The sequence below is a fragment of the Caloenas nicobarica genome, chromosome 1 (assembly GCF_036013445.1).
Source record: "Caloenas nicobarica isolate bCalNic1 chromosome 1, bCalNic1.hap1, whole genome shotgun sequence".
Classification (NCBI taxonomy): Eukaryota; Metazoa; Chordata; class Aves; order Columbiformes; family Columbidae; genus Caloenas; species Caloenas nicobarica.
The window spans coordinates 13,739,817-13,752,628 of NC_088245.1; the positions used below are offsets into that span (position 1 = coordinate 13,739,817).

The following is a 12,812-nucleotide window of genomic DNA, read 5'->3' on the forward strand; positions in this document are numbered from 1 at the left end:
ATGATGCTGCTACCTGCCGGACACATACACTCCGGTAGTAGAGCCTCACGTTGGCACTCAGGGAATCCTCTGCAACACCACTTAACCTCTAAGGGTCACATTTTGGGTCTCTTGCCCTTTCACACAATGTAAAGGGGTTGATTTGGATCTCACCCAAGACAGCGAACTCTAACCACAGCTGTCGGTGAGTTGTGGCATTTGATTTTAGCATTGTATGTTTTTGAGCAAGGAATATTTCTTCAATAGGAATACAGGAAAAAAATACAATTTCCCAGATTCTTTTAGCTGATACTGAGCAGAAACAGTGTGAGCTTTAAGATCAAAGTCTGGTATATGAGTCAGCCCTTTAATCAATATTTCAGAATTTCAGAAATTCAATCTAAAATTTTTTGTGCAGTTATAGAGCTTTACTCACTTGTCCCAAGTGGGCTTATATTACTAGATAATTAATACACATGTGAATTCAAGAGGAATTTCGGGGGAGATAGAAGAAAAATTGTGTTATTTAATAATATTAAATATTATTGAGTAATGTTTAGAGTTGTTTAAATAGCAAAGTATGTGAGTATCATATAGTTATTTAAAAAAATGACAGTGATGTAAATAAGACTTTTTTCTGCCCTGGATTGGTTAGAAGGACCAAGAAAAATTTCAAGGATGCTGTGTCAAGGTAGGACACATCAAGGCCTGTGAAAAAATATTCACCTGACTAAATGAGATTGATTTTATGAGACTGATTTACAATCTAGACTAAGCAAGGAGCTCATATAAGGGAAAAGCTTAAGAAAGAGAATGGAAGAACCAGTGATAAGAGGATGAGAATACGAAAAAGTTATAGACGAAGTAAAATTTAAAGAAAGAATTGGAAAGACAAAAATAAAGGAAATGCTTTGAATAGACAAGCAGAATGAGACTGTCCTTTAAAATCAGCATAGGAGTAAGCACAAATAAAACAGAAAAGAGGAATGGGTGAAATTTGAGAGAAAACAGAGAGAACATAGGGAATTATTTCATATTATTTAATACCAAACTTTATATAGTTTTAGTTTCCTGTCATATAGAATAATGTTAAATACATTAGAAATTATTTACAGTAACGTACAAACAACCCTCAAATTTTAAAAATATGTATCTTTTCATAGTCTGGGAGTGAGGGAGTACTTGGCTGTATTTTTCTGATACAAATTTCTTTTATGCCAATGGGCAAGTCACTATATTATTTCACTCATAAATGACACACTCCTGCAGTGCTTTAAAGGAAGACATGACACCACAGTCCCCATATAGCCTCCCAGGTCTCCTTGAGAGGATGCTCCCACCTGAAATCCATTTCTTTAGAATAGTTGAAATGTATCCTGATACGGGGCGTTTCATAAAAATGGACCCAATTTGAAATCACTGCTTTGAAATTTGGTCCGTCTTTTTGAAATGCCCTGTATTTTTATTACAGCCATGGCACCTAGAGGTTTCTTTGTTAGTTGTAGCAACATTCTTGACACCTTCATGTGCATAAGACATAAAACAGTCTTCTCCGCTTTCCCCTTTTAGGACCAGTCAAAAGACTTCATAGATAGATTTCTTACAAGAAAATTTAGAATCCTTATGATCAACGTATTCATACAGACCTCTAATTTGAGTTTTTTATGTTGTGACTTGTCTTGTTCCAAGGAATCATAAATCATACTCAGTTGTAACTCCATCTTCTTTAAATTCCTCAGTTCTCTGTCTTTCTGTGTTTGCTTCTGAATAAGAATATCCTGTTGCCATTTTTTCTCCATGACACATTTATTTAAATTGTCTTCCAGAGCTTCTCTATATAGATAGACACAGAATTTTAGAAAGAGGTAACTTGACCACAACATGCATGCAAACAGACACGATCATTTTAATGGATTTTGAGTACTGCATCATTATGGTTGAGCAGCAAGATAAACTTATAAACTACCAACACTAATTACCTAAAAAGGTAGCATTTTTATAACTTTAATCAATTACAATATTCCTAATGATGTAAATGACATCTCATAGTCTGTTCTAAATATGCTTAAAATTCCAGAGTAACTATTACTTATAAGAAGAAAAAACATTTTTTTTAGTATGAGGTAATATTTATATGTTCACTTCACTCAAATACTTCAGTTTAAAGTGCCACTATCCTTTAATAAAAAACTTTAAAGGCAAAAGCATTGTTGCTGAGCACGTGGCCATGATTACAACTACGTCTTCCTCTGCAAAGGAGGAATAATTTGAAGCTTGCAATCAACCTAACAGTTTATTTTATTTTACAAAATACATACAAGCTCATAATTCAAGAGAATATTAAAGAGGTGAGTTACCAATCCCCACCGAAATTAAGGAGTACGTGGGTGCAGAAATCTACGATCCTTATTTGAAAATGAAAATACTGACTTTTTTGTTGCTCTGATTTACTTTCTGTGGGTTACACAGAAAAAATATTTTCACTGGAGAGAAAAACCCTCTAAAAGATTTCCCTTTGAGAGCAAAATCCAGCTTCACTCTGCCAGGATTTTATCAAACGCTGATGATTTTGATGTTCTTCTTCAAGCCAGATCCTAGATTCCAGTAGTTTATATAAAACAATTCTGAAGTCAGAACCAAGCCTGATAATTTCTAGTCTGCACTGGCTGCAGCACAAAACTTGAAAATATAAGCAATACAGCAGAAAAAAATAAATAGATCTTTGAGAACAGAGAAGTGTTCACTCATACTACACGGCTTATGTCTACTACTCTAACCTCTCTGACAGGACTGCTGATTCCTTCTCTCTGCTAATTTCTAGGAATTTTGTCAAAGCACTGCATTCTCGTTCTTTGCTTTCTAGCAAAATTTGTTTCCCATCCAATTCCTTTATTACATCTTCTCTTTCTTGCAAAATCTCTTCATTTCTTTTTTCAATGGCTTTCAGGGTACCATTCAGCTCTTCTATTTCATCATTAAGGGCTTCTGTTGTCTTCTCTGTATCTCTGTGGATAAATGTTAACAAAACTGTAGGGGTTAACATTTCCAATGCATATTAAAATGGTAAAATGTAAATTGCCAGTTTTCATGGACACGCAAAATCATTTCAACATCACAACTGTCTACATTATATGTTTGCAAGCAGACTATATACAGTGAAAATCTTAAAATGCCGATACAGTTCAGCAATAAAATTGAAGATGGCCATGGGACTAACAGGGAGCTTAGCATCATGATAGTATTAAAAAGACTTTAAAAAAAAGATTTCTGTCAAAATTACTAGGTGCATGGGTGTGACACTTCTAAATGTTTTTCCAAAGGCTGGAAACTCCCGTTAGTTCATTCCACGATGCAATACAAGTAGAAAGACTCATTTAAATGCTTCATTAATAACAATCTACATAATGCACCAGGTTTTTGAAATTGCTTCTCTATAACACTATAGGAAATACTTCTTATATTTATGATAGCAGAGTTGCATTAAGCAGAATATTGAGGAAACTGTAGAAGAAAACCTTTACACGGGTTTTAAAACAGAGAAATTTAACATAGTCAAACAATTTCTGTATTACAAATATGGACTGCAACCAGGAGACACAAAAACTTCAGTGTAACCCTGTGCCCAAATAGGACACAAAACCCATCGTTCATCTGGAAAGCACTCGGGTCTGTGAGTGACCTGGCTGAAGTTGCCCAGTGCTAATTAGATTTTACACATACAGAAAGCAGCACATGTTGTGCTTCAGGGGAGAAAAAACCCAACTACATGAGAGAGAGAAAGAAAAGGCTGGCTGCTGGCTTACATTTTTCACGTTGGAATATTAGAGACCAGAATTCACACCAGCAGCTCACAGCAAAGCAGCTCTCACTAAAAAACAGGTACAGAAGTATCAAGGGAGGATGATTATTTAGATTATTGAGCTCAGGCCAGGCTGTTGGCCGTGAAAGCCGCCGCTTTCACGGAAGCCAATAGGGATAAGTTCATGTGCAGTCACTGAGGACTGGAAAGGGTAGGAAACCCTAATCGCTAGATTACATGGTAAATTATTTTCCATTAAAAATCTACTGAGTAGATCTGATATATAGTAACACAGCACAGTAAGATGATTAAGCAATTTTTCATCCAGCTTTGTTCTAAATTTTTCTTTGTTGTACTTAAATTTAAAACATTTCACTGCATATACTATATTTTTCAGTACAGTGCATGAATTTTAAGTGGATTATAGACGCTTTTTAAAATGTTGGTCCTAACTTTAATCAACAACTGTACTCAACCAGCTCTGTAACAAATGGATTAAAAGAAGTCATATATACCTATTTATGTGTATATAATTATTTATTAAAACCATACATTTTTTTCCGATTAATCTTCTCGGTTTCTTTTCCAAGTTGTGCTGGAACACCAAGGAGCTTAACGAGCTCATCCTAGTGACAAAACAGAAAGTTTAGATGGATAACCTCAAAATCTGTTAAGATTTCATAGAAGTAATATTCGCCTAGAACCACTGTGAAAATGCGTAAGAAACATATTTTTTAATTACTTGAACTAGTCCCAGGGAACTGTAGCTGCTAATTTTGAAACTAAACATTATGATATTTAATATTTCATTACAACTGCAAGATAAAAATTATCCTTGAATATTGTTAATTTATCTGATTATGTTACGTGTACTGTTTTTTAATTCTCAGTATTAAATCTGTATTAAGTTGGATCTAAGCATATGTTAGAGTGGCCTACACACATTACATACATACAACATAGCACACATGTCACTATAGAAACCACTTTTAAAATCAAAACCATGAGTATTATTATTTCCTGAATAATGGCTATGGCACAGCAGCGTGTTCCATGCTTATTGAAAAATGATGTAATATATAATGTAATGCCATCTAATGAATCTGGAATGACAAACAACATCCAGAAGATTCACCATGTCCTTGGACAAATGCATGTACCCGTATACACATAAATGCACACACACAGAGATATATAAACACACACAATAAATCTTGTGTTACTTTTAAATTAGCCTGCTTCTCCAGAATATTTTCCACTTCTTTCTTGTCTATTAGCATCAGCTTTTGCTTGGACGAAACACCTTCCTTTAGCGCATTAATTTCTGCTTTCCTTTGGATTACTTCTTTGCAGAGTTCATCACAATTTTCTTTCAACTGTTTTATTTTCTTATCTGCATCCTTTAAAAAATGAAGTAAAAGATCCAGTAATTCTTATTTTCCCTTTTACATTTTGCCAGCTTGTGATATTACAGAATAATTAATGCTGAATTATAATAACATTTTTTACAACAGATATGAAACGTAATTTCTCGCCAGCTGTGTTTTTCTTTTATCAATAACCAGCAGAATATTATTTCCAACAAAACCACACATATCCATTAGGATTTATGACTGCAAATGTATTTTCCATGCACACATCCTAGACTCAAGAACCCGCAGCAATCTTTACATGCAGTGTCCATTTGCTGAATACAGTAAATGTTTTTGAGTAAAGTTAAGAAAATCCAGATCTTTTCTGAATCAGTTATTCATTGCTTGCTCTAGTTGTCAAACCTGAATGATGTAACATAGCCTCTCCTACAAAATCTACTTCTTGATTTTTCTAAGTGTTCCAGACTTTAAAAAGGTCTAGAGCTACATACTGCAAAAACATTTTCATTGATGTTTTTATGTTAGGTGACAGAACATAAACCATGTTTTTTCTCCTGTTTCATACCTACCTTTTGTTTTGGAATTCTTTCATATTCAGTCTCCAGAAACCTTTTTTCTTCTTGCAAACTACAGGAAAATCAAAACAGAGTTAAATATATCAGTAATATGCCAAACAATAAAAAGTATGGAAGCCTATCTTGTGTTAGATTAAAAGGTATGGTGAATTATCAGCAGGGACAATTGAAAGGTGTCCAGATTTAAAGGAAGGTTGCTGACTGGTAACTGCAAGTGCAGAAAGGCTGGTCATACATACGCAGGTTTTTTCTACGGTGCACATCTAAATTTTTGAACCTGATTCTTCTTAGTCTTACCACCTCCTGCAGGGATGCATTTATGCCTCATTCACCATTGTCTTTATACTTACAGAGTAAAACAGGTCAAAAAGCACTCACAGCTCCTCTCAAGCTCAGAAAACAAAATTTTAACATGGAACTAAGGCAAAAAGAAAGAGGAGGTGGGTTATAAATATCCATAAAGACATCGCACATCAAAGAAAGTGCGGCTGATAGTGAGAAACCTTCTTCCTTTGTGATTGCTCACACATGCTGTAAACAACTGTAAGTGAAGCTTTTCAAATCTGAACAGTCTCCTGTGGAAAAAAATCCTGAAAAGTGGCAGGGGATGTAGACTAGGTCAATGTATTATAGCAGAAAATTGAATAGCCATGGTGATCTTACATCCAAAACTACATTGCAATTTAATTTCAGGCAACAACAGAGACAGATGCTGAAGGAGGTCAGAAGAAATGAAGCAAAAAATAGGGAAGCTCTTAGATCTTCTGGGTGTCTTTTTAGTAATGTTGCCCTGAGAAAGATGAAGGGGTGACTACAAAAGTGAAGCTGAACCAACAAGCTTGTGAGATTTACAACAGAGAGCTTCTTGGTGGTTGGTAGGTAAATGCTGCCAAATATAAAATATCATCCCTAGCGAAGAAATACATCAGTTGGCAACGAGGAGGCAGGTTCTTGCAATGTAATTAGTACCAATGATGACATTTCTGAGTTCTGGGGAACAGGTGTAACAACCAAATCTGTCCCAGATATAGCAAAGAATCAACTTAGCACTTAAATTTGTAACTCCAGCTGGAGGATGTGCTGGTCAGGCCTCCTTGAGACTCAGGGCAGTCTGTTAGAATAAATAACTCTTTAAAAATGGGGAGTATTAACAAAAGAGAATAGGCTTTCATGAAAGAGCTGTGTCACTTAGAGGTATAGACTATGGCAAGCCTATACTACCCCAAGCAGCTATTACAGTCGCCTCTGTGGTTGATACAGAAGAAAGCCAGCTGATGATTGCTGTTTCTTTTTCCTCTGAAACTTTTCAGCAGCAGCCTAAGACCCTGCATGGTGGCGGTTCAAGTTTCAGAAGGTGGTGGTCATGGGGAGAAGGATGAGACTCCTAGTTGCCAGCTTCATGGAGGATCCTCCCTGGAATCCTGTGCTTGGTTCTTTATGAGTGTCGATTTAAGGTTCCTTTCCTCACGATAAATTGTTTCTTACATTTTGGTCCTCCAACAGAAGGAGCAAAGCTTATATGTGGAAGCCTCAGGCGATATCTTTCCAGTCAAGGAAAGAAAACAGTCAAAAAAGACGACTGGGTTGGTGGTATTGCAATCCAGAAGAAAAAAAAAAAAAAAAAAAAGATGAAGAGCAAAGAGAAAATACAGGCACAGAGTAGATGATGTTGATTTACAGCATGTATGTATATTTGTAAGGGCAGACTACCAGTATGCCTATACAGGCACTGTTAAGTCTAAAAACTAATTCGAATGCCAGAGTGTTTGAACATCCACAGAGGGAATGAGTTTGCAAAAAAAATCTATCAAAGAAAAAAGTTGCATTTAGATCAGTCTTCCTCGAGAATTGATAAAATGAATTATTAAAAAAAGAGTGCTATTGCAAAATCTATTATAACTTAAGAAATTGCACAGAAGAATGAAGACAGACACAAAAGTATTTTGCAAGTGAACAGTGCAAGTACAAGTGAGTAGAAGGAAAACATTATAAGGTGGTTTCTTCTTTGTTGCAATGGGGCTCAGGGACTACTCTTTTTATGTTCCACTGTTTAAAGTCAATTAGGGAGAGCACAGGGATCAAACTGCATTGAAAACTGAGCTATTTCAATTCTGTGACAGCATCTTCACTCTGCTCCTGTGTACTGTGCCCATAAGCTACAACTGAGTCTATGGCGTTGGAAAGCCACGCAGGACAAATGCATTGTCACTTACTAACAGGTTGTCTAAGTGAATAAATAAGTTAATAAGGACAATTCATATTCCCAACACATTTTGGCAGAATACTTAGTTGGACTCCTTGGGACTGGCATAATCACACTAATTATAATGAAAGTCTGCTCTGCACAAATACCCATAACTCTTTGACTGCCACAAAAACTGATTAAATAAGTCCTGTGCAAACTGATTAAAGAGCTACTGCATGGCTCCTCATCAGTCCGTACTGTGCCCTCTTTAATATCATGCCAGATGATCAAAAGAGGAATCTCAAAAACCAGGAGGGAGAGCAAAGTTGACACTGTTTTTCTTTTGTCACATTCCTCACCCATGAGGACAGATTCCTGCAGAGCCATTCCAGTTTCACAACAAAGACTCTTCCAGCCAGCAAAAGTAAAATGATTTGAACACCTCATTTTCTGTGACATAAACAGAGGCAACACTGAATGGCAAGCACTAAGTTACCTTAAGAGCTGGAAGATCAAATACTTCCACAGGAAAAACAGTGAACATGTAAAAAAAAAAAGGGGTAAACAAAAGAAGTGAAATCTCTCCCTTTTGAGAAATGAGTTTGGTCCAGCTGCCCATATCCAGGAACCTCCAAAGGGCAAGATGTCTGACATCCCAGGTACCTATTTTAGGATGAGATAAACTGAATATAACGTATTTCTCTCCGTTGACTCTAAAGGGAGATCAGGATGATTAACTCGGATTAAGAAATCAAATAAGATTCTGCAAAGATTTCAAACTCAGTCTCTGATTTAATAGCTATAAGGACACAGAAGCTTAATGTAAGGTAAGCAGAGAAAATCTGGTCTTCCATTTAGCATTTTAATCTTGCAATCTGTGATATAAAAACATCGGCCTCATGACTGCCTAAAAAATACTTAGGCATCAATCGCAACAACAAATGAAATAGCTGCAAAAGGGCATTAGGCATTTATAATTCCCATTGTTTTATAGCCCTACATTCATGAGGCTATTTTTCGCATCGTGTGGTTCTTATTTATTATACCTATAACAGCATACTAGATGGACTAGATGACATTTGAAGGTTCCTTCCAACCCAAACGATTCTATGATTTTACACATAATGAAAAGAAGATGAAACGCTTAAGTTTGAGAATTAATATTTGCAAATGCTTCTCACATTGCTTTACTTATTTTCATGAAGCTTAACAGCAGTACTGTACTTCAAAAGTTATCACGGATGCAGATGTAATGAGTTAAAAAAAGGCACTCGGAAAATTGGACCATTAATGAAAATACATTCCAGACTTTTCCCTGAGAGATGTCTACAGCTGCAAACTGACACAGAAATAAAAAAATTAAGTCAGAGAGATTAAGAAATGTAGCGGTAGTTCTCAACAGAGGTCCATTTCAGTTCCTCGGCTCACAAAATAGCCAGAATGTTGGTATCATTATGAATCCCACCATGCAAGAAAGTGAACTCCTGGCGGGGACTGCTGAGGAATCCGTAGAAGCTCTTCAGCACCTCACAACTAAAATCTAGTGAGCACAAGTAGAAGATATTACAGCTGACAAGCTGCCAGCATGAGAGTCCTGTAGGGCTCTTAGCTGTAATTGTTTGTGCGTACTGGAGAGTGCAGTCACAAGACTAGTTGATAACAACTTCAACTGTAACTTGATTTATTTTACTTATGACTTGTAATTCTTTACTAGAAAAACTATGGGTAAAAGCTTAACTTTTCACTTTTTAATTATTGAGTGACTAATCCTAAAATAATTACAAGCATTGAAATAATTTTCCATATTTGCAATGCTTCTACAAGGACAAACCCGGTTTTGCAATCCTGACTGGCATGCAATAGCGTGTGGTACTTCAGTGAACAGTTATTTTGCTACCTGCACAAATGCCTGTGAGGGCCTAGGCTTGTGATTAAAATAAAATTGTTTTCAGGAATCAGGCAGGTTTAACCTCACAAACTCTTGTTATAAATAATTTCATTACAAATTAATTGCTTACTTCTAAATATATAGTTTAGATGATAAATTTATTTAGATGATAAATTTATTATTTCTCAATAATAAAATATTGTTGATACTATCACCTGATAATGATAAGAAGCTCTTCTCTATTTCGTCTCATAAACCAGGACTCTAAGTCTCACAAGGACATTATAATGAAAAGTTTCCTCAAGCTAGAACAAATCCTTGCAGATCACATTGATCCTTTACTTGTTCTTGTGCTAACCTGATTTTTCAGTCTATATTCTTACTTACTGAGGCTTGTTCAGTCCCAGTTATATGAAGAAACTTCATGTTTCTGAATGCAATTGAACCAGAACTGAATCGGGATCACTATTTTTCCTTTTACTTTATTACAGTTGCCTAATAGTTTTTGAGAGGAAGAATATTCCTGGAGTCAGCTCTGACTTTGGGGTAGCGGCCCAAACTTTATAACCTCAGTAAAATCCTTCCAGCTGTTCCGCTCCTGTGCTGAACACTCAGGCAGACACAGTGGCAACAAACCCAGTACAACCAGACAAGGGAACAGGGACACAAACTGGAAGAGGAGGCACACACAGGCAGTGGGGGCACAGCACGGCCAGGCCGTCGCCCTCGGGGTGGCCTCCCCAACAGCTCGAGTGCATCAGAGCCACTTCTGAATACCTCAGGTACCTCTGCAAGCCACAGTCACAAAATTTCTGAAAACCCGCTGGTACTTCAGTGCTGAAAGCAATTTAAATTTACCCTTGGAATGTTGAATACTCATTGGAACAATAAAGGATTAAAACAGAAGATGAAATATTGACTTCAGCTGTTGAAATCTGATCTGGAAAAAAAAATTGTTTACGGAGGCAAGCAAATAGGAAATGAAATATGGAAAAGAGAACATGGAATATTAAGGGATGTTGAGACAAAAAATAACTTTGCTAATGTTATGGTATATCTATATGACTGTTCAAGAGAAAAAGTTTACTGTTGTCAGATTCGAATCTGAGCACCAAAAGGGTGCTAAGTGCCCTTAGCTTTCAGAGAAAGGGAATTGAGGCAGGAAGTAAAGGCAGCAGAGACTTGAGAGATGCTTCAGAGAAAGAAAGGATTACAGAAACAGGGAAGCAGAAAGTCTGCAGAGACTCTCGCTTCCAGCTCAGTAATATTTCTGAGTAGACAAGATCCAAGCCTTTTACGAAAAGGATAAAGCATAAGAAATGAGGTCAAATGGGTAAAAACATGATATTTAGGAGACCTCATTTCTGGACTGCTTGAAAATTGCAAAAAAATTTTGTATTTAGTAATTATTTCAGGAAACTTCATGTTGCTTAGTTATCTCACAGCAAATAATTTTTTCCAGATGCTTTCCATGTTTCTCTATTTCTCCCACTCCAAATTTGCTTCTTTCTCAAGTTTCTTTCTCTCCTAGAGCAAACATTTGGCTCTAAAAGAAAGTCAAGAAATAACTGCCAAAAAAATCTGCTCTATGCAGTTCGTACTGTGTCCCTGCTCTTCTTGCAGAAAAATAGTTTTAACTGCTGAGCTGCTCACATTATTTATTTGTATTTATATATGCCAACCACACCACAGGTGCACTGAAGATGGGTAAAAATATAGTACACACTCCACAAAATGAAAATATTGGTTAATCTCCATAGGCATGTATTTTTAAAAATGCAATAGTACTGTTTGTAGTTTTACTATAAAAGCTTCAAGTACAACACACTCATATTACCAGATAATTAAAATATATACAATATCAAGCTTATTCTGCACCTTTCCTTTTATAGAACTGTCAAGTATTCACTTCTTTCACGGCTCATTTCTCATTTTTACAACATGAGAATATGCAAGTAATTCTCCGCCTTTAAATACCTGAATAGAAAAACTTTAATAAACTGTGCTTATGATGTTAAAAATAGCATTTGGTCTATTTATGACATTGTTTCCATAAAATCCCAGTCACTAGGTTTCTGAGATACTTTAATCGTTTATATTAAAGATGTCCTAAACTAGAAGCCTTCCTGTTAATTTTGCCTGCCTAAAAATTAATCATGCAAGGTAGTAAATTTTAAACTTTATTTCAAAGGACACCATAGCATGTTCTAAAATTAAAACTATCTACAAGTCTTGCACTAGGGTAATTTTATTCCTCACTGAAATGTTGCTGTGGCAATCTGTTTAAGAGCCAGCAGGAAATGTGTACATGTAAAATAGAGTAGGAAATTGAATTATGTTCTATGTTAGTATCTTTCTAGTTAAGCGATGATAAAATTAAAAGCGTTTGACCACTATTACCTACCATTGCATCTTGAACTGAACATCATACTCTCTTTCTTTAATAGCATTGTATTCATTTTGGCAACTAAGAAGTTGTTGCCTTATTTGGGAAACTTCACTGGAAGATTCTTCAGGGAACTGTTCTGCTTTTTCCAGTTCATGTTGCTGTTGTTCCAGTTCTACACTAAGACGTTTGGCTTCCTGCAACAGCTGGATCTCAGATTCCTGTAAACTACATTAAACAGAAAAATTTAGAACTAGGCAATGAGAAGCATAAGCTTTGTATGTATACTTCTTTACCTACCTATAATATTTAATGCAAGGTTTTCAAGATGAGATGGAGTTAAGTCCTGAATAATCTGGTTTGACCTAGTGGTTGACCCTGCCTTGAGCAGGAGCTTGGACCAGAGACCTCCTGAAGTCTGTGCAAATCCGAATTATTCTATGATGCTGTGAGAACCGCAGAATCTGATGTGTGGGGGTTCTTCTGCATCCTAGAGCTGGAGTGGGATTAATCTCATCTAATTTTAACCAGATGAAAGATGGTTAGTTATTCTAATTTAATCTTCTAGCATCTTCTAGAACCAGTGAAGAGATAGGGAATCTGTCTTATCTTAAGAAGCATCAAAGG

At 36.1% G+C, this 12,812-nt stretch overlaps 1 protein-coding gene across 1 annotated transcript in view; it reads right to left on the bottom strand.

Annotated features, from left to right (window-relative positions):
- CCDC146 (coiled-coil domain containing 146) overlaps positions 1–12,812 on the bottom strand; it is a 78,571-nt gene that overhangs the window by 19,034 nt on the left and 46,725 nt on the right. Inside the window, exons 4-9 of the mRNA XM_065656121.1 lie at positions 12,204–12,413; positions 5,721–5,778; positions 4,981–5,178; positions 4,331–4,404; positions 2,757–2,984; positions 1,626–1,812 (exon numbers count right to left, since the gene is read on the bottom strand). Of these exons, the coding sequence (XP_065512193.1) occupies positions 1,626–1,812; positions 2,757–2,984; positions 4,331–4,404; positions 4,981–5,178; positions 5,721–5,778; positions 12,204–12,413 (955 nt within the window). The remainder of the gene's footprint in view (positions 1–1,625; positions 1,813–2,756; positions 2,985–4,330; positions 4,405–4,980; positions 5,179–5,720; positions 5,779–12,203; positions 12,414–12,812) is intronic.